The sequence below is a fragment of the Bactrocera tryoni genome, chromosome 2 (genome assembly GCF_016617805.1).
Source record: "Bactrocera tryoni isolate S06 chromosome 2, CSIRO_BtryS06_freeze2, whole genome shotgun sequence".
Taxonomy (NCBI): Eukaryota; Metazoa; Arthropoda; class Insecta; order Diptera; family Tephritidae; genus Bactrocera; species Bactrocera tryoni.
The window spans coordinates 13,386,271-13,409,344 of record NC_052500.1 but is presented as its reverse complement, the minus strand read 5'-3'; the positions used below and the strand labels follow the sequence as shown (position 1 = coordinate 13,409,344).

The window sequence follows — 23,074 nt, the reverse complement described above, 5'->3', positions numbered from 1 at the left end:
GGAACTTAACATTCATCATCAAACGGTTTAGAACTATTTAAAAAAGGCTGGTTTCAAAAAGAAGCTCGATGTTTGGGTACCGCAGAAATTTTCTGTGAAAAATTTTATGGACCGAATTAACATCTGCTATTGCTGAAACGAAATGAAATCGAACCATTTCTAAAGCGAATTGTAACAGGAGACGAATAGTGAATCAAATACGACAATAATGTGCGAAAAAGATCATGGTCCAAGCATGCAGAAGCTCAACAGATGGTCGCAAAGCCAGGCTTGACGACTCCAAAGGTTATGTTGAGTGTTTGGTGGGATTGGAAAGGAATCAGTCTGGTCGAACGATTGATTCTATATTTTACTGTCAACAACTGATGAGATTGAAGCGAGAAATAGAAAAAAACGGCCAGAACTGATCAACAGAAAGGGCATCGTCTTCCATCAAGACAACGCTAAGCCACACAAACATTTGATGACTCGGCAAAAACTGGAAGAACTTGGCTGGGAAGTTTTGATGCATCTACCATATAGCCCTGACCTTACATCGTTGGACTACTATTTATTTCGGTCAATGCTAAACTCCCTTAATGGAATAAAGTTGGCTTCAAGAGAAGCCTGTAAAAATTATTTGTGCCAGTTTTTCGCCGAGAAACCAGAAACGTTTTACACTAATGGAATAAAGTCTGTAGCGAAAAAATGGCAAAAAGTGGTCGACCAAAATAACACATATTTGGTTCATTAAAGTTCATTATAAAACTAAAAAAAAATTAGTTGAAGTTTGTTTAGAAATATGAAAAGACTATTCGGCTACCCAACATTAAAGAAAATGCAGCCATTAGATTATCATATTTTTCCATTTTATTTTGGGTAAATGTATGCTTGTTTGAACTATATATAGTATACATTTGATATTCTAACAAATTTAGTTAACTACTTAATTTTGATAATTTTTTTCATACACATATACCTACATATGCACATGTAAATAACCTTTTTTCACAAATATACAGACATGATTCCGATATAAAAATTTATCACTGATATTCATTTACATTACAATTTCGCCGTTTTTAGAGTGAATTGCTTGAAGCAAGATAATGTACATTAATTATTGCTTTCCTTTGATTTTTGACACGATGAACCACAATCTTCGCCCTCACAAATATCACAAAGCGATGAGTTCACCTGATAATATTCGGTGGCACGACGATTTGTTTGGTAGTAGTCATAGATGCTGACCGCTGCGGGCTTTTGTTTGGCCACCGCATGTGTTTTGACTGCTCTAACGGGCACACACTTACTATCGGCCGGTTTCAAGCCATCGAAATAGACAATCACCATCGAATCGGCATTTTTCGTTTCAGTACGTTTAACGCGGTCCACTGCTTCAATAGCATTGAAAGCGTCAGTTTCCGCAGTGTAGCCGGAGGGTAGTGCGATCTCCATTACAGCCATATTGGATTCTTTCTCTTGATCGGCTGCATCCGCAGGTACATATTCGGCGCATACGTCCATAATTAGTAAGTTTTGGTCCTCCTTGACATTTGTTGTCACTTGGAAGCTTGGTGCTTTATCCTTTTCAGCCAAGTTATAACGGTAGGATAGTTGCACCATAGATGAGCCATTACCCTTGGCGGTGAAATCAACCGAGCGTGTTGTCTTCGGTAGCTGTGCACGGAAGAAAGCATAATATTCTTTAGGTTAGTTTAATTCAAACGACATAAATCGCGCTTTAATTAACTTACCACATGTGTTTGCAGTACCAAGGAATTTTCTGCGCTAACCGCAATGGCACCTTTATTTTCCTCACCACCGCTTGAAGTAAACTCAATGTCCATCACACCACTGCCGGCGCCAGTTTTCTCTGCAAAGCTTATGAGCGCTTGCAACCCGACCACAGTGTCTTGTGTGGAAGCAAAACCACCGTTACTGTTGCGTTGTGAGATCAACCATTTGACAATGGGCAAAGCATTTTCGGCGCCCTCTTTATCTAGTATTGCAAGAAGTATGTACGATGTGATCTCTACGTCATTACTATTTGGCTGCCAACGCCAGATGGCGCTGCTACCCTCAGTGGGAGTATCAACCTTGGACCACCACTTGCGATCGCTTTCCTGCTTAGCGAGACCTTGTAATTTAGTTAGCACCTTATCGGCTGCGGGATTTTTGGCAATTTGCAGTGCCAATGAAGCAATTGCGAGCGAGTATTGATCGTCTGTTTTATCCACGTTCTCCATTAGATACTTCATGCCATTATCGACCTGCGTTTTGTACTTTTCTACATGTTCCTGTTTAAGTGTAAAATGAAAAATTCTTATGAAAGTATTGAACATCGTTTGTAATGATTACTAAAGTACTACACAGCGACATAGAAATTTTTGGTCGAAGATTCTTTTATCTTAGGTAGGTAGACAGCCACTCTGTCTGACGATGGCTTTTGGGACAACTCGTTCTGAAATCTCTAGAAAAAACATCTTCTTACTCTATTGTCTTCTCTCTGAACCATCCAGTGCTTTTGCTGAAGCTCATCACAAGCAGCCTCCGAAAGATAATCAAGAAACCGTCAAACAAAGGTTGTGATTATTTTCTTATACAGAGCTTTGCTTTCGCTTAGAATATATTGTATAGTCTCCTCATTCGTAGTCCCCTCAATCTATTGTTCCTTTTCTCAACCATTCCGTGTTTCTAAAGAAGTTCATCACTACGAAAAGTGTTATCTTAGCAACCTTCGAAAAAGAAACCCTCGACCGAATGTTGCGATTCTTTCCCTATACAAAGCTAAATTCGCATTTCCTCTACCTTCTGACAGCTTCTACAATAGATATTGTATGGCTGGCACGCCTGCCGATTAGACGGTAACCTATTAGTACTCCTACTAAAGTTTTTATGTTATTAAATTCTAATAGTCGGCATGTGCGGCCTATATTCACATTCCTGCTTGTTGAAAAAGATAGGGATTGTTTCTGATGGGCCTCCGCTATATTTACAACATATCGATTAAATATCTACAAGTAGACATACAAGTTTTTCGTCTCCGTGGTCTAGTTGTAGGATGGTACTGCTCCAGCTATTTCATCAGCTTCACAGTTACCAAGAATATCAATATGTCCTGGAACCCGATGCATGTTTATGGTGAAATGGGTTGTGAGATCCGCTAAGAGATGATGGCGTTCCTTCACTACCCGAAACCCTAAGAAACTGTTGTGATTCTAAAACCGCTTGGCTTTTGTTATCTTTACTTATTGTTAGCTTGAAAATTGAAACCTACCTACGCTTAAAAAAGCTATTTGAGTGCTAAGTTTTCGTGAAAAGGCCACTACCTCAGAGCTGTATACTAAAACACAATAAGCTGCATAGCTCTTCTTTACTATAATCTACTTACCACATTTTCTAGGAATGCCAACAAAACAAATGCTGTCAGGCCTAACTCATTTTGATGTGCCGAATCGAAGAGTTTTCCATATTCGGGGAAACTACCATTCGGTGTTTGTTTCGACGCTAAAAAGTCCAAACCTTCTACAATAACTTTAGGATCAATATCGGTGTATTTTGCTGCTTGGTGGAACGAACGCATCACATATGCTGTCAGCCAAGTACTGCCTGCCTTATCAGATTTGCCAAAAGCGCTGTACGAACCATCATCGTGTTTGTAAGTTAATTCACGTTGATAACCAATTTCGAGGAACTTCTTTGCCTTCTCCGTAACTGCAGGCATACTCTTGGAGATCGCGTCCAAATAATGCAAAACTAATATATTCGGCACGAAATTCACCATATTTTGTTCGCCACAGCCATAAGGCATGCGCACCAGTTTATCGAGGTTCTTCAACGTTGGCCCAAGCAAATCGCCCACCACAGAAAATTCTATGTATTCCGAGTCGGGTATAGCTTCGGCTGGTATATCTACATTTAATTTCTCATTGTGCACATTTTTATCTTTAAGATTTATGAAGACGGCACGATTTTCGTATTGTGTCACACCCTCCGGTTCCACTTTGAGCATTTGATGTATTGCATCACCGGCCAGTGGTGTAGTTGCAGTGATTTTCAATGTGATCTGTCCAATCTTTTTGGGACGTATCATAAAGGAAATGCTGCGACCAGTATTTGACGCAACCGAGACACGTTTAACGCGTTGCACCACATCTAAGGGCTTGTCTTCAATCTCATTGGTGGCTTCGGTAAAGTCATACTCATTATCCGTATTCTCCATTACTACTTCCGCATCCAAAGCTTTGTCCATATAATTGAAGATTATAACGGGTATGGCAATAACTTCGCCTACGTTGACCAAAAAAAGGTGACGCGATTATTACAGAAGATTTTAGAAGTACTTTAAATGGAGTGCGTCTTAACTTACCGCGCTTTACCGAATACGGCAGATTAGTAGAGACAAAGAAGGGCTGGAACACTTGTATTTTTGTGGGATTGGCCGTAAGCGCAATGCCAGTATTGGGATTCATCGAGAAGCCAGTGACAACCCATGAAGTGATGGTGTCGGGTATCTTCTTGCTCAAGGTAAAATTGCCGCCATCCGTACTGCAGACGAAGCGTTGAAGAAGAGGAATATAAATAGGTATATGTTATTTTTAGTGGTACGGTTTGATATGTGAGACAATAACACATAACAGGCAACAAGCGAAAGCGACAAGCGTGATTTAAAGTTGGACGGAAATTGAGAGAAAATTTTTTTCATATATGCGTGCATGCAAGTGTGTTAGTTATATCCAGAACTAGGTTATATTTTGTGTGTGTAGTAAATTATAAATTTTTAAATATATGTATGTGAATACAAAAAGCAATAATTGTTGGATATGAGCAAGCAAATCCATTGAAATATCATAGCATGCAGTATGAGCTCGCTAACAATAATGGTGCACAAAGTCTAAGTGAGGCAGCAAGTACAGTTTTCAATGCAATATTTACAGTTAAAAGTGTGTACATGTGATATATGATATATTATACAAAATGATCGCCAAAGAGTAAGTTATATTAAGATGTAAGTAGTTATAATCGAAACTAGATATCGTCACCTAAAATGCAAAATAACGCATCATCAAAAAAATCGAAAATAAGTTTTTTATTGCTTACGATACACTACATCATATTACTTATATTAAATAATTAAATTTTCAGCTTCCATTGTTAGATATAAACAATATTTTCTTTGTATGTAGACTTATGAATAGTGATCGTACGTTATTTTGCATTTTGGGTGATAATGTGTGTCTGAAATTATTGAATATGAAAGCTTGTTCTCCGACATGTTTCAAATAGAAACCATATATCCTTATAAATAAACCGTTATACTTTAGATATTACCTATATTATGTAATAGTTTGAATATACTAAACCCTTAAAAGTGCTTAAAAAGTCATAATATTTTTGTATCGGAAGAAAGTTTTCGCTTAATTCAGGGATTAATTAGAATTCGAAACATGAGCATGTTTTCTAATTAACTCAAAATAATGTCTGTAAATATCCACTTTTTCTTTTACTTTGTAATGCAATATATTATATTGAGAAAGTGCAACCACAGTTGCTGAATTGCTTTTGGTATTGAGTGTGCGTCTCCATTGCCAGTGCATCACCTAATATTTTGTGTTAATACGGGTTGCCTTTTACATTTTGGGATTTGATTGCACTAGTATTGCAACCTGGCAACTCACAACATCAGAGTAAAGTGTGAGTGTGATATTTTTGACGTTATATATGTATACTCAGACAGCTGTGTTGTTTACAGTAACTTAAAATATTTATCTCGATAAAAAAATGGAATTATTTTTTCACAACTTTCGATGTGGATTAGTGTGTGTTATTTACAGTAACTTAAAATATTCATCTCGGCCAAAAAATGAACTTATTGTTAACAACTTTCGAAGTGAATTAACTCAGCAACAATACAGTGATGAATTTAAAGCAATTTGTATGTATGCAGTTCTATCACGGATCAGTGTTTGCTATTGTGAATTCTAGAGAGTTCGTAGATCACTCCAAGACGAATTTGAGAATGCGAATGTGGTCCAAAATCAGTTGCTCTTCTGAAAACTATTGATGCTGTGCACAAACTGATGTTTCTCGACAGCTGAAAAGGCGCTTAATGCGTTCAGAATGCATGTTTTGGAGATGCCTCAATCAGAATGTAATGTGTAGAATAGTATAGATCCCAAAGAAGAATATTTTGAAAAACAATAGGACGATTTTCGCTGATGAATATTTTTTTATTTTTTTTTATTTTCATCTAATCCCGAAGTATAAAAGGCAACCCATGTATTATGTATTATAGTAGACATGGAGTAACTCTTCATTTCGGAAACCTACATTTCATTATTAACGAAAATCCATGATTCTGTAAACTCTTTACGAACTGCCGGACTGCTGTTTGCAACCATTGAAGCTGTGGTCGTTGTTGTGTAAAGGAGCGGTGGATTTGTGGGTAAATATTCAGCAATAGATTCCCTAGGCACAGGCGATGGTAGTTGAAGAGAATAGTAAATAACTAAAAAATTTATAGCATGATTACTATTAGAGATGAGTGCGAAGTAGAAATAAGGATTTATGTATGTGTAGAGGAATAAGTAAAATTCAGCGATGGGCGTGCTTTCAATTGGGCACCTGAGGAAAATAGTATTTTGATACTAAATATGTATAAGAGTTCGTAAAAATTTTAATAACTGTCAGAACACTCCATTTGGACTGGATGACAGCTCTGCAAAGTCTTAGTGCATAATTTTGTTCTATAAAGGGTATTCTAAAAACTGTAGCATACTCATTAAATAAATAGTATGTAAGTATTAATATGAAAGGTATATATCTACAAAATAACACAAAATCAATTGAATTAATAAATAGAAGTTGATAATTAAATTGGCAGGCATAAATTACGTACAGCTGCATTCATTCATCGATAAATTCAGTATTTAAGAATGAAAATTATTATCCACAATAGCGGCTTGTTGCGTCACAACACTTAACAGAAATATTTATCAACAAAAAAAATCGTACGATTTCACTGAGCAAATTTTGTAAAAAATCCAATTTTCAAAAAAGTTTTCACGCGCACGTAATTCGTATTGAAATTGCTTATCGCTGCCAATATCAGATGCTGTAGGTCCAGCAGTTGTGGAGCTGGTTGTCAACCAGGTTTCTGTTGTCGATTGTTTGCGACGATTGGAGGCACCACTGATCGGCACGTTACCACCGCTGGAACCGGTCGCTGTAGGATGTCTTTTCTTTTGGTCTATGCGGATGACATGCAGAAGTGTAGAACACAAATGCATCATGGAGAAAATTTGTTAATTTTTAAGTCTTAAGCTTAATTAATCATGCAATTATTATCTTCATTAATGCAGTATTTTTATAGCCAAAACATAATTTAATTTTTCTCAGAGAACCAGTTTCAAAAAGGACACTGAAATATTGTGTCTATCGATTATTGCGATAAATTTACTTTAAATAATTCATACGAATCGATTTTTTTTTATATGTATAATTGATGATTCATGAACGTTTTCAAAACTTAGTTATGATGTGGAAACTTTGGAAATTTTGTGAAAAAAATAGGGAAGATTGAAGTAAAGTTCAGAAATATGCCATTAACAGCTAAAAAAATTTATATTGATATAAAGTTTTGCGAATAAAATTTTGAATTCAAACTCATAACGTCATTCATAGTTTTGAGTGAGTAAATATACACCATAAGAATACTAAAACCCACATTAGTTATAAACACAACGCATTGTTGAATGTTAAGTAACCAATATGAATATATCATTGTATTACACAGCAATATTGAATATCCAATTTTCTGCAAAATTGCTACGTATTGACGGTATAACTAGCGCATTCCCGGGATTAGTACGAGTAGTATCGTAGCGGTGAACTGCATTGTATCTAAGAACCAGGTATGATCTATTGCTGTCTAAGCCGGAGCGTTTCTCATTGCCACTCCTTATGATATATATGATGTTGAGAGCTGGGTTGAAGAGGTGAATACGGCTTAAATTTTTTTATAAAATATGCAAAGCGTTTTATAATTTTGTAGTGAACACAATAGAGCAGTTCGCATGAAAGCAAAAATGTGTTGAAAAGAGTTCGTAGACTGCATATGGTGGTGTTCTTAGAAATTAAAAAAAAAATCTTGAAGCGAACACAAAACTGAGAAAAGTTTAAAGAAGAAAGCTCAAAGAATCATTATGGTAAGAGCATGTATGTAATATATGTAGCTGCTTATTCAGGCTAGAAGCGTTGTGTATTTTCTTTTATCAAGTTACTTGATATAGAATAGTGATTCAACATTTGAGCACGTCCAAGAGCGCTCTACGTATGTGCGTATCGGTGGTTTAGTCGGTCGAGCTTGTAAATTTTTCGCGAAGTATTCTATATCGTCTATGGTATCTTCTCTCAAGGCAGCTGCTGCGACAATGAGATCGAGATCGTGAAAAATAAGCTCTTCTTCGGGTATCGGGCTTATAGTCCAGTAAATAAGTTCTGCCTCTTTTGTATTGAAATTTAAAGGGAAACAAATATAATGGGTGGCATTAAATGTAAGCTATAATCCTTTGTTAGATCCGTTAAAGTGTTACAATGAAGGTAAAGTGATTAAGACAATAAAATATATACCACATTGTCCAAAACTTCGATCTGCTGTGCCATCTGTTGTGTAGATAAGAAGCCTACTCTACTAATCGCCCTACACACGCTGAGACCAAAATAACGAGGAAACTCGCCAGAGCTAAGATTTTCACTTTCATATATACAGGATTTATCGGGAAAGTAATAGGACTGAGAACAATTCTTTAAAAACTTTAAAAATATGCTCTTTCTGCGTCGATGCAGCGCTAACAGCGCGATTTCCAAGCATTGTCTTGTCGGTCCCGATTGACACTTCGTTCGAATCTCTTGAGGACTTCCATGTAAAACTTGGCGTTAACGGTTTGTCCAGGAGGAAAAAATTCATGGTTGATGATGCCTTTGATGTCAAAAAAGACAATGAGCATCGTGTTTACTTTGGATTTGATCATACTTCAGGTCTTTATCAGCGACCTCTTCCCGGCCCTCCAAAAAGGCCTGGTGCCACCGACCAAAAATGTTTGTCCTGACTCTCCAGGTGCTCGGAGACAACTCACCAGCCGCTCGTGCGTTAGCTATGAACGCTTTCAACCGAATCCAGTCGGTGCGCGCACGCTCCGAAGCACATTCGTGGCGGAAAAAAATCAGTCCTATTACTTTCCGGACAAACCTTGTAATTCCATAAACAATCACAAGTGCTATGTTATCGATGTACCCATGTTAGTTAATATAACAGTTATATATATGTCGTTTACATTTAAATTTCCCAATGCGTTAAATTGATGTGTTATTTAATTAATATATTAAATATATATATTACTCAATATTTTCGTATATCCAGTCTTCCAAAAAATTTTTACGTAATTTTGGTGCTACAGGTACTGCTGTAAATGGTCGCCCTATTGATGAAGCGGCCAGCATATGTCTGGGTGAGGGATAATTCGACCCAATTCTAAACATGACGCGTGGTTCCAAATTAAACCGGTTTTGGAGAATGGGATAATGATAGTCTGCAAGTGTGAACAGTTTGTCAATCTCATTATGTCATTCTTTTAATTATGAATAGATTTGTAAAATTTGCTTTCCGCTTAACATTATTTGAGAAACTACAGGATTACCAAGTTATAAAAAAGGCTTATTTTCATAGTTGCTCTCGCTGAACGCTTTAATCATTCTAATTAACTTTTCATGACACAATATTAAACATGGGAAACTACTTATCAAGTTCTAACTAATTCTACATATAAATACTATATACTATATAACGTAAACTAATACATACATTACAAATGCACAAAAAGAGGTAAAACACACAAGTGTGGCTAGAAAATATTTTATGTACCTAATTCTTTGACTAAAGATCCAAATTTCGGCAAAATTAGAGCGTAAGAGCATTGAGTTCTCACTAGCTTTATCGCATTTTGCCAGTTCCATTGCTTGTAGTGGCAGTGCTTCACATAACAGATCCTCGTCCGTTGAGTCAAGGTATTTATATTCTGAAGCTAATAAGAAATACTGAGAGGACTTCGCAATGGCAGAGACTTGCTGCTTGATGAACAATTAGTAAATGGTAGGGAAAAAGTTTTTACTTTTAGATAAAACATGAAAAACATAAACTTCGGTTGTACCGAAACCATAATACCTTTCACGAATACAAAGGATTTCTTACAAGAATTTGTTTATGTTTATTTAATTGTGACAAAAAAACGCCAGGAAATTGTACTTACATTCCACGAGTATATGATATTTCGAAAAAATGTATTTTTATAAGTTGGTAGGACTGTCTTTAATTAATATGCCTAATATGACCGCGATCTCTCAACCAGGTTGTTTACAGCAGCTGCTTAAGTCGGTACATCTCAGTAGAGCGTTGCGATTTGTACAATGGATAAAAATATCGAGTAAAGAATTTGACAAAAATTTGGTATTTCTAACCAAATTTCGAATGCGGAATCGTTGCGAATGTTGGAAAAGGCTTACGGTGATTCAGTTTTATCTAAAACACAAGCCTACGAGTCGAATGATTTTGGTGGACACTTTGGGTATGAAACGCGTTCTTGCTCGATTCGTCCCGATAAAACTGATTTTTTTTAAAACGTTAACAGGCCTCTTTAGACATACTTGTACTTGATCGTGTGAATTCCGATCCCACATTCATGGAAATCATTATTACTGCCCCTGAGACATAGGCTTATGAGTTTGTTCGAGAGAGACAGAGGTCAATAAGGAGTTCTATTTGTCCGTATTGAGGCGTTTGCGTGAGAACATGCGTCGAAAACGGCCGAAATTGTGGAAGAACAATTTGTGGACTTTACACGGTGATAATGCACCATCTGCAACTATTTTCAGTCAATCGAAGAGGTAAAACGAAATTCGCTGAGGAGCTGAAGGCCATCCCAAAAAGTGCTTTTGAAAAGTGTTTCGAGGACTCGAAAATCATAGGCATATGGGCAAAATAAATATTGATGAACAATTAAATATGTGGTGTTCTATTTACAATTTCTGGGCACTTTTTTGTCACAGTATATATGAATATGCTTTGCTGAGAAGCTCTGAATGAGTCGGTCACAAATTAAATGGCTTAGAACATGTTTGATATACGAATGAACATAGGTATATAAATTCAATATATGAGGTAGTTATTACCCAACACACCGAGAGAGATAGACTGCGAAGTTATGATTATACTTAACATATACTCGCTTTAGGAACGTTATACATCAGATCTTATAGCTTTGAAGTATTTCCCGCACAACTCACCTATTTTAAGATCATGCCACTCATAACTTCAAAGCTACTGCACCTATCGTTTTGAATGGTGAAATTTTGAACACTATTTCTATACATAACTTTCTAGGTAATTTCTTTTTTCTTCAATTTTTTTAATAATATAATAAAAAATGTATCGATTTGTGCGCAAAGTGTTCCCAAATAGCGTTACATGGGCATAACAATTATATACAAATGAATTTTTTTGATTTCAGATAATCCAGCACCGTGCTATTAAATTTTTTCTGAGACGCTCCACAGTAATTTCCGTCATTGCCGTATTTTTTAATATATGTCCATGAAAACTATAATCTACTATTAGTTTTTAAAAATAAATTTTAACTGTCTCAAAAAAATATTTTTTTTTGATAATGGAGCTTGTTTTACATGGATCAACCTCAATGCCACTTAACTGATTTAGCATTTATACCGAAAAAGCCATACGTGTTTTAGCTACATATGAGTATACTTAAATTTAAAAACAGGGTCCGCCAACACTTTACCACTAACATATTACATGCATATACGAGCATTAACGAAGCGGCGAAGAGCGAAAAGCTCTAAAGCACATAACAATCAAAAAATAAATTTACATTTCTTGATTCATGAATATCCAGTTTTCGATAAAATTTTTTCTCAAGATTGGCGTTATAGCAGTTGCTCCAGCTAATGGTTGCGGTGGTGCAGGGAGGGCTGCAGGGAGGGCTACAGGCATAAACTCGCCGGCGAAGAAAGTGGCTTCCGGGAGAGGTCTTCCAATTGCACCAAAAGCATAAACTGGTTGTTGAAACGCGTCAATGTAAGCATAGACTATGAACAAAATATTTTTTTAATTCTTTTTTATAAATATTTCTTACAGTTACTTGTAATACATTTTTTTCATTATGTTCAAAGCATTATTCTTAGATTATTTAGGCTCGTGTTGCGTCATATTTCAACGGTGAAAATTCTTAAACATTGATATGTAGCGAAGATCGCAGATCGAGTGCAAAAGATATTAAGACACATTGTTGTTTTTGATATAAAATAGCAATAAATCATATGTTCTCATGCAGAAAAACTAGAAAAGTCTTCGACATTAGCTTGCAACAAAAAAATGGATTCAGCGTAGGAGAAAGTGGCATATAATGTTGTAAAGATACAGTGTGTTCTAAAAATACGGTGCATAATTATTGATAGAGTGAAAAACAATAAGTAAGAAGTGTTAAAAAAATGTTGTGGTTAAATGTGCAAGATGTAATTGTTGTGGCGGTTGTATATTTTCTCTAAACAATGTCACTAACGGGTCAATTGAAATGCGTGTAATATGTTTGCGTATGTATGTACAAAATGAAATGAGTTGATTTAACCTGTGTGATTTGGAAGAAGAACTAGGTAGTCAAAATAGTTGTGTTTTACATATAACGTAATGCCGACAATCAAAATCTCGAAATTTGGAACTCCGACAGTCAAAATACCGGCAAATCGAGTAAGTCTGAAGTGGATGTGCTTTTGCCAATTGCCTACATACTATATATACATATTTGTAAGATATCATGAACACGGGACTTTGGGCTTATGTATGTTTTTGTGCATAAAAGTATCTACACTCTAATTTCTAACTAACATTTCACCATCACCAGTTGAAAAACTATCGTAAATCCAAGCTTCAGTAAAGTCCTTACGAATTTTCGTAGGACGTGGTAAACTTGGTGAGAATCTCGGCGCAAACGAATTTTGTACATTAGGTGATGGATGATGCATATAGTATACCAAACCCGTTCGCATATCATCCGTACGTGCTCTCAAGAAATAATAACGGGGTACACCTATAAATAGATATGCAAAAAGACTACTGTAATTTCACATGCTGATTCGCATATCCAACAAAACTGTTCCACAATAAGCAACATTCAATTGTTAAGAGGAAAATTCAGTAAGCAGGCCACCGCATACATATATACTTAAAAAAATATTGTACAACGAGAAGTTTGAGTAATTTACAGGATTTGTATACACACGGAGCTGTAATTGGTCAAACGTAAAGTAGTTGAAGTAGATGATAACTGTGAATCGGGCTTATGCATTCATATAATTTTTTTCGCAAGCTATCCATAAGTAGCTGAAAGAATGTTTCCAGCATAGAGATTAAATATGAGTTCAACATTATAAACGTTTAATTATTTCGTTGTTTCAAAAAAAAACTCGCAGGGTTGCAATTTTGTTAATATAAATATATATCTTTCTAGACGAGTTTCTGATAAAAACAAAATTGGGCATACACTTATAATAATTGAAAAAAGTTCGAAAACAGTTATCTGTAGGTCAAATTTCTAATGAAGGTAGAATATGTGGTCCCGAGAAAACCGACCGCTGTTATAAGATCTACTAAAAAGTGCTTAGTCGCATTATAATTGCTAGTACTTAGTGTTCTTTTTCGTTTTGTTATCGGCTGTTGCTATTTTTACTGTTATTGTTATGTTTTTGTTATTTTTATTTAGTTTTGCAAAGGTTACGTTTTTTAAGTGCTCCGCATGCATACGATTCCTTTAAATGTACACACGATGTAATCTTTCTTTAACCAACCCTTCAATGCCACTCGTAGAGTCACTTTCATGCCAAATCCACACTTCATTGAAATGTTTACGTACTATGGGAGTGGTCTCGGATGTTTGCGTCGACACGCTATTAGCATCGAAACGATCTATGGAGTCTGTTTCATCTTCTGAGTCAAATAGAGTGTCTAAGGCTAATTCGAAATCTGCTTCAAGCATATATAAAGGTTCTAGAAAAAAAGTAAATACCATATAGCTAACAACAAAAAAAAAACAATCTAAGTATAATTTTAGCGGAGATAGGTAGAGTTTGTGTAAGTGAAAGTTATAGGCGTGTCGTTTTGTACCACTCTAAATATCTAGTGTCCTTCACCGCGTTTATAAATAGACTCAATTAGTTTCCAGTTGTTTTGAACGTTTTAAAGCATAACTACTTCATTCCTAGGCAGCGTTATTTTATTTTTAAATAATCTAAACTGAACCGCACATGCTAAATATTTACAACCGTAGAACCATTGGCAACGATCGAAATCTCTACAAATATTATTTTTAGTCACCACTATTAGGCATAAGAGTTGCTTGAGTGTGCACGTTTTTCCTTGTAGCAAATACACTGGAAACGAACCTATTAAGCAGTGTCCAAATCCAGCTTTCTAAAAACATTTTCCGTATTGGCAATACGCCATAAGCTGAAGGATCAATTGTCCGATCCGTAATATCTCGATGCATGGGCTCATCGTTGAGAGCAACTTCAAAATACTCATCGTTTAGCACGCTATCAGCAAGTGCCAGTGGTGATGGGTATAACTCTTGGATTAACATAGACACATATGTTTAGGCGCTCAACATTATTAAGGTAATATTAAAGGATTTCTTACAACATAATATTAAAAAAAATGCTTCATGGAATTCTAATTTAACTTTGCACTTACCATCATTGTAGGGATAATTGGCATTTGTCATTGTTACCACACCGGATTCCTGTCCCGGATAGCGTCCATAGCCTCGCATCCATGGTGTGCTAGCATCATAGTCGCCTAAAGTGTTGAATATCTGTTCCTGGGTTATATCATTGCCCGATTTGAGTAATAGCACGCTCTGATCAACACCTAGCAAACCGACAAAAGAATCAGGATCTGTTGTAATATGAAGCTGTACCTGCTCGCCAGGTTTCGCTTGGGGTTGAGCGCTAATATCGATCTATACAAAAGAAAATATTAGTAGAAAGTGGAAAGTGGAAGGCGTAAATTTGATTTAACTTTTTTTTAATTTTACGACTTACGGTATTTTCGAACTGTTTTTCAAACTGTATCGCCTTTTCTTCGAAACGCAAATTATTGTCGTAGACATAATGTACGTATAAGCTGGCTTTCGGTATCATTTCGAAGGTGGGTATAAATTTGATGGTCTGCGATTGTCGTCCCTCCGGCACATCGACATATTCGCTCTTCAAGATATTGCCGCGTGCAACGATGGTGTAAACAAAGTATGGGATTTTTTCACTCGATATTACCTCCACCACAACGGGCTTACTCAGACGAGGTCTGCAAATAAATTATCAGTTGTGAATGCATATAATTATAAGTGTTTTAGTTATATAGAAGGTATTCTCTCTCACACTTATATTTACAAAATCGTTTCTGTACTTACTTCTTTGTGTTCACCGTCAATTTTAGCAATTCCGGTGTATCGATTGTAGGTATAAATTTAGATATTGAGCTAAGATATGTTGTAGTATCTAAGAATTCACATTTTACGGTATAATAACGGTCTGTTTCGGCCAAAGTAAACTCAAATGTAGCCATGCCATGCTCGTCAAGATTTGACTCAAATTCCATAATTTTATCTGCTTCCTTTGGAGTAGTAGCTTCATCTTTAGACAGATAATCTCTAAACATATAATCACGTGGCGGATGCACAATCAATTTGGCTTTATTCTTTGTATCAGACACCGGCGAGCCATCCACATTCTTCACAACAACGGTAATTTTGGTCGGTTTGCCAGGTTGATAATTGGTCGGCACGTTAACACCTTCGATGCGATAGCGCTCGGAATGCAAGTTAATAGTAGCTGTGGCATTTTGTGTATTGCCAGTGAGTTTCTCCTTCATCGTAGCCAATACTTTCAACGGCGGCACATATGTGCGTTCACCACCGATATTTAAGTCTTTACTTAAATCAAACTCAACGTGTCCTTTGCCGTCGACATAAACCATTTTGGTTGCCTCTGGTTGAATATTCATGCCATAATGATGATATAGGGGTTTAATGGATACCGTTGCCGTGCCTTCAACAGATTTACCGTAGGTGTACTTTGAGCGTACGGTCACCTTAATGACGCCATCAGGTATGGCTACATCCTTGGCGGTTTCAATAGACACTTCAAATTTAGGCAATACATATTTGGCCACCTCAAAGGACTTTGAAACCGGTGATTGACCCTCAATAACGACCTCGATATTCCAATCGCCGAGCACAGGTTGTTCGGAGAGTTGAAATTCACCGGTGTAAACCCCTTTAGTCAACTTTACGTTCTGCAATTGTTTAATACGATTCCGTGCGCCATCCTATGTAAAATATAAAATTTGACGTTATAAAAATTGTAAAGTATAAAAAGCGTTTAGTTTCAGTTTATTTTCGCATAATACGTACATTAATCAGTATCGAGATGGGCTGCTCAATTTTTGCTGGACGCGTATTGGCATCCAAAAATAGTACACGAAACTGTACTAAGTCACCTGGTTTATATGTGGCCTTATCCGTTTGTATGAACGTGGCTGGCTTGTAGTCGGCATAATTTAGCTTTGTTGAGTTCTCGAAGATCAGCCCGGACACGCCTTTCGCAACCAGACTATAAGCGCCATCCTGCAGTTGTGGCACATCAAATTCAACATTTTCAGTGGACATCGGCTGCAGCTCTACTGTTTTTGTCTCATTATACGAGGGACCCATAATGCTAACATCTATTTTGGTTGGCCCTTCGGCCTTGTGCACTGAAACGGCTACATTGTATTTAAATTTGGAGCGGATCGTGCCAGGTCCGATTACAGAGTAATGCCTGTGTAAAGATAAATGGAAAAAAATATATTTGGTTTATTCATTTATTTTATTTTTTTTTTTTTCATATTATTGTTAGTATAATGGCTTTTAATGTGTTTTGTGTGCTTAGAAACTTGTCTAACTTATATTGACTGTTGATTAATTTTAATAAAAAGGTCATTGAACTGTTTCAAATACAATCGTGCATCTCGTTTTTGCTGAATTAATTTATGCACTTTTTTGTATTTATCAACAAATTAATTACATAGAAAATTTTGTTTAATATTCATTTGAAGTAGGTATAAATACATATTGGGTAGTCGAAAAAGTATTTTCGTATTCGTGCTACCAATCACACTGTGTCATATCATATAGTGTTGGAAAGGTTAGATTTTAAGCTTTATTTATCCAAAAAAAATTTAATTCGGGGAAGTTACAGCTGTTCAAAAATGAGTGAAAATAACGAAGAAATTCGCTATATTTTGAAATTTTTGATTTGATTGGAGATGAAAGTATGCAAATATTTCATCGTTGCTTTAAATTAATGATCCACCAATAAGTATACACACATGCCAGGCCGAAATGAACAATCAATTCAAACAAGTTTCGACGCCTAAAAGATTCTATGGTACATATACGAACGAACACACACCTAGAACTTATGCGAGTGTATGTGTACTGCCCTGCAGCTGTTTAGATTTCATAGAAGTAAAAAATTATTTAAAATTCCTATTAATTTGCTCAGTATTAATTAAGTCAATAGGTCAGAGCTAGCATCTGATAACCTCTGCCCATGAGTTTTTTCCAGCATTAGTCACGAATCGTTTTGTTTGTTGTATATTATGCCGGCTCGTTAAATAAAATATGCAAAAAAAGAATGAAAGTTTCTAAATAAATAATTAAGCTATACTATCTCATTTCATACGTATGAATATATGTATGTGTATGCACTGTTTCTTCTTGTTTTATTTACGACGTGTTCGAATCGCATATTGATTTTAGTTCATAATCGCGGTTCGGTGTGTGTGTGAACCCTAAAAGGGGGTCAATTATTATACCAAAACAAGAAAAAACAACATTTACTTTGGCTGCACTGAAGTTATAATACCCTTCACAGGAGAATTCTTATAGCATAAAATTACATAAAAAGATCTTTATCTTGATTTTGATCGGCCAGCTTGTATTGCAGCTAAATATGCTATAGTTGTGCGATCCGAACGTTTTCTTCGGAGGTTGTAGTACTTTCTTGGATAATAATCTTAACAAATAAAAGAATTTTATACAAGGACTTGAGTTTGTTCGGTCTATTTGTATGACAGTTATATAGCATATAGCGATCCGATTTCATGTATTTTTTCGTATGTAGTATCAATGCCTTAGACAATAACCATTGGAAATTTTCATGAGCAGCACCTTGGTAAGACAAAGTTGGGTGCAAAACTACATATCGATATCTGAAAACTGAGGGACTAGTTCGTATATACGTACATATACAGACTAACGGACAGGCAGGTGGACATGGCTAAATCGACTCAGTTCATCAGCTGATCATTTAAATCTACATATACCTAATAAAGTTTCCTTTAAGGTGTTACTACATCGTGACAAATTTAAAATACCCTATTCTGGGTATAAAAAATGGAATCCAAATAAAAATTAACATAATATCATTATACACTAGGTTATTAATCAGTTTTTATTAAGCAACTGTAAATAGTGTCATTGTTTGATTGCGCTTGAACTTGATCGTATGAAAGTCTTAGGATGAAGTCATTGAGTTTTTGAGCACATAAATAATAAAATAATATGATGCTGAAAATAGTTTTGACACCCTCTAGACAAGTCATAGCCATCGTTCGATTAAAAACAACAAATTATGTACGTAATATATGTTTATGTGTATGTATATATGTAAGTAAACACAATAACAACCAAGCTCTGAGCTATAATTCAATTTAGCCGGTTTTTACGCTTTTATTTGTTGTGAGAAAGGCTTGGCGCACAGCGAGAAAACAGCTGATGCTAATAGATACACATATGTACGTAAAAATAAATAAATACCTTGTAGGAAATTTCAACAACGCCGCAAAGATGATAGTTTTACACCAATTTTGTTTTAATTTGGGATTTATTTGCAGAAGAGCGAAAAAAGGCAAACAAAACAATTCAGTGCGAATTTTTTGGGTAGTCGAAAAAGTCTTTTCGTATTTCTTATCAAACTTCAACTATTTTTTCCTACATTTATTTGGAATCTCTTCATTATTTTCACTCATTTTTGCACCGCTGTAACTTTTTTCAACTCCCCAATTTTTTTTTGTAAATTGAAGCTTAAAAATCTCACCTTTCCAACACTTTATGGTATGACACAATGTGATATACGACTGCATCTATGTACATACATCTATTGACAACATACGAAAAGACTTTTTCGACTACCCAATATACAATTTGTATTTATACAAATATTTTGTGATTTTAGCCCATTACTTTTTTCTTGACTTGAATTAAAAATATTTATAATTAATTAATAAAAAAGTAATGACAATTTAAATTTAATAAATAAATAATAATAAATTATTTTCACTATGCAGTGTTTAATTTTCTCTGCATGGCACCAAGAAATAAATAACCTTTTAACACACACATGTACCTTGTAAGTACCGGCTAAGTGCTACGTGCGCGCCTCGCAATTGCGAAGGGAATTCCCAGCGTACAAATCATAATAATGATGTTTTGCTTTGTACAATGTTTCTACCCGCTGGCATTGTTTGACGTAAATAACATGCAAATCATGTACTTATGTACACATACACACATATATACATATATACGAAAATATTTCCGAGAACGATTAAGTTTTTCTAACGAAAGAAATGCCAAATAGTTTCTATTTGTGCTATTGAACACTTTAAAAATTTATTTTATTATAAACTTCATCGTTGAAAAAAAAAACCTTTTTCTTTAGACGTCTCAGCATCATTAAACAATAATTATATTATTTTTTTATATTTATATTTTTTATATTTTTTGGAAGAATACTTGTACATGTACCTAAACTTTGAGATGAAATTATCAGCGAAACTCATTAGCGTAATTGATTTTTGGTGTTTTTTTCAGCTTTATTGAACTTTCCTGAAACACGTATTAAGCTTAAATTGATTTTCGGGTTTTTCTAACATTTCAGAAATTTCTATGGAAAACCTTTAATAAATATATGACAACGTGAATTGCATTAATATCAAATTTAACTAATTTTGTTTCGAAACCATAAAGTCATTTTAAATCTCACATAATTCCCTTTTTGATGACATTATTCCCATGATTTTTACAGCTCGTGGCGGCCATGTTTATTTACGGATTCGTGTCAAATGTCGTAAGTGTGTTCAGTAAAGTTTCCCATTTCATCATGCCACCTTTCACTTTGGTACAACGATTGGAAATTGTTAAAGCTTAGAAGAGAACGTAATTCCGGTGGCTACTGTAAGAGATCGTCGCGCAAAACACGGTCTACTTCGATGAAGGCCCATTTCGGGCTTAATGGCTTCGGCAACAAAACAAAATTGTCCTTATTAAGGTCAGTCAAATCCTCATGGGCTTCAGGAAACGCAACTGCATTCCCAAAAATTGACCGTTTGGTGCGAATTGTGGTATGGCGGCATCATCTGGCCTTATTTCTTATTATAACATGATGCTGACTGACTTTTTTCCCTAGGAATTTGATGAATTTGACGCGGACGATCTCTATTTACAACGAGACGCGCCGCTTCATGTTGGGTGAGAAATGGCCCCCAGGCCGCCAAGATCATGTGATTTAAGGCTTACAGATAATTTTCTCTAGGGGTATGTTAAATCAAAGGTTTACGCCAAACAACTAGCAACGCTTGAGGTACTCGAAGGCAATATTCAGCGCTCTATAGCCGAAATTTCAGACGAAATCCTGCACCGGGTCATCGAAAAATGGCGAAAACGTATTTTTCGACAAGCAAGTTTTATCAAAATATCTCTGCACCAGGATTTCAACGTTTTTCGTCATATATATAAATATATATATCTATCTCGAGTAGTTTTAGGTAATGCATACAACCACTAGGTAAACAAAACTATTATACTTTGTAGCAACTAGTAGCAAGAGTTCAAAATTTCGATCACTAAATTCTTTAAAGTTACAATATTTTCATTTAAATATTTATCTTTGTGGCTGCAAATATGTTTCCATGTTTATTCATGCTAAAATATATTTTTTTTTGTAGAGAGTAAAAATTAGTTACTTACCCGGCTGCGCATACCAAAGCGACGATTTGTATAATTTCAAAAACGGCAATACATAGCCGACGCGACATCTTGTTATCGTTCAATTCTTCAGTGTGTTTTTATTTCTAATTATGAGCTTTTCTCTTTTCAATAGTCATATATGTATATGTTAACTCAACTTCGATCTAATCAGATGTAGAAATGTAAACATGTTGGAAAAAACATAAATATGGTATACATAATTAACTAAGTATGTATGTACATATCATCAGCTAAAATGCAAAGAATGTCACCTCACTTTTCATAAGTTTACAGGCGAAGGAAAAACGATATAAAAGAAATCACTGATATTGAAGCAAAATTCGAGTTTTGGTTATAAAATGGTTATATATTGGTTATCATAAACTCATATTGAAATAGAATTAGACTTTAAAATTGTTATATGCTGGTTATTATATTTGACAACGATTTTCAATTTTTTTTTGATGATACGTTGTTTTGCATTTTAGGTGACGATATGTATGTACGTGTATGTAATATTGATGTGATTCCTGATAGATTGAACATTTTCATTACTTTGAGTGCTGATTGATATATGTATATATACATACATATGTATGTACATATATGATATAGAGTATAGAAGTAATTAAGTGGTTCGAGGAGAAAAATGCATTCTTTACATATACATACATATCTATATACTTTTATGTAGACACATTTGTAGAGATGCCATACATAAGTATGTAAGTATTATGGCAATGTAACTTAAACATTTTTTCTTCAAATATCAGATATGGGCAATTATTACAAAAGCGGTTTCTGAACCAACATAACATACATATATACAGTTTATATTACACACATGTACACATGTATTTTGTCAATATCACAGAGTGCATTTAGCATTTATCAAAGTTTGATTGACATTTTGCCGACCACATTCGATATATATTTCTACAAACATATACTAATTTCCAATATATGAAGAAGTATGCAGTCAAATGAACGTCCATTTCAAGCGTTATATTTATTAAGTTGCTAATCAATTAAGCAACAGTAAAAGTGAGAAACAGAAACATCAATATATGCATAATTTTATACATAAGAATATAATATATTTTAGAATATATGCATATATGTACATATATAGTATATGTATATGCGCCGCCAAAGGTCTAGATCTAAGTGCAGCTGATTGGCTTGCGCTATCACTTTCCCGTTTCCTGCAAAAAACCAAGCCGCAGTTTTGAGTAATATATTTATATTTCAATCACCACATGCATGCGAAATGCTCATAAATGTGTCACTAAGCACTAATGTTTAATAAATTTAAATATCAGTATATTATATTTCACTTTACAATCTCAAAATAGTTCACTTGTAGAATCACAAAACACGATCGAACTATCGTATGTAGACAAGCGCTCGCGTCAACAGTTGCATTGCGAATGACCAGCAGCTGGCTACGAGCTCATGCTTATGGGCTTTCGCGATATATTGTATTTCATTTGTTATAAGTTTACCTCACTTTTGTTTTATTTTATTAATCGTTCTCTTCTTTTATAACCTGATCAGAAGGAAACTTCGAAGACCCTATACAGTGCATAGATATTGGGTAGTCGAAAAAGTCTTTTCGTATTTTATTAATAGATGTCGTGGCAGTCGTAGTGCTTCCAGTGCTTCCAATCACATTGTGTCACATCATATAGTGCTAAAAAAGTGAGATTTTAAGCTTAATTTAACCAAAAAAAAAAAATGAATTCGGGAAAGTTAAAAAAAAAAAATTTACAGCTATTCTGAAATGGGTGAAAACAATGAAATTTTTGTATAAAAGAGGGAAGTATGCTGGCCTTACAAACTGAACGATCAGTATCAAGTTTTTGTAAGGAAAACTTTTTTAATTGTGAAGGGTATAC

The 23,074-nt window shown here is 35.1% G+C and overlaps 1 protein-coding gene across 7 annotated transcripts; it reads right to left on the bottom strand.

Annotated features, from left to right (window-relative positions):
- Positions 1-826: 826 nt before the first annotated feature.
- LOC120767979 (C3 and PZP-like alpha-2-macroglobulin domain-containing protein 8) lies at positions 827-22,602 on the bottom strand. 7 transcript variants are annotated; one of them, XM_040094392.1, is made up of 11 exons: positions 22,519-22,602; positions 21,177-21,340; positions 16,518-16,923; positions 15,516-16,432; positions 15,148-15,409; positions 14,798-15,065; positions 11,925-12,141; positions 4,352-4,530; positions 3,374-4,272; positions 1,737-2,279; positions 827-1,659 (listed from the first exon to the last, which is right to left on the bottom strand). In XM_040094392.1, exons 2-11 carry the CDS (start codon positions 21,242-21,244, stop codon positions 1,096-1,098), a joined length of 4,323 nt encoding a protein of 1,440 aa, XP_039950326.1. In that variant the 5' UTR covers positions 21,245-21,340; positions 22,519-22,602; the 3' UTR covers positions 827-1,095. The 7 variants fall into 7 exon arrangements, with proteins under 7 accessions (XP_039950326.1, XP_039950330.1, XP_039950328.1 ...); XM_040094396.1 differs by lacking the exon at positions 11,925-12,141 and adding an exon at positions 14,491-14,674 and having other exon boundaries at positions 22,301-22,593; XM_040094394.1 differs by lacking the exon at positions 11,925-12,141 and adding an exon at positions 13,897-14,095 and having other exon boundaries at positions 22,301-22,593.
- Positions 22,603-23,074: the final 472 nt, after the last annotated feature.

What these genes read in the sequence shown, in the direction of transcription:
- LOC120767979 (XM_040094392.1), bottom strand. Translation starts at nt 21,244, where the DNA reads ATGTCGCGTCGGCTATGTATTGCCGTTTTTGAAATTATACAAATCGTC. An exon ending in GCTTTGGTATGCGCAGCCGG is followed by an intron (nt 16,924 to 21,176) that starts GTAAGTAACTAA and finishes ATCTTTACACAG; the next exon opens with GCATTACTCTGTAATCGGAC. An exon ending in AAAAACAGTTCGAAAATACC is followed by an intron (nt 15,066 to 15,147) that starts GTAAGTCGTAAA and finishes TCTTTTGTATAG; the next exon opens with ATCGATATTAGCGCTCAACC.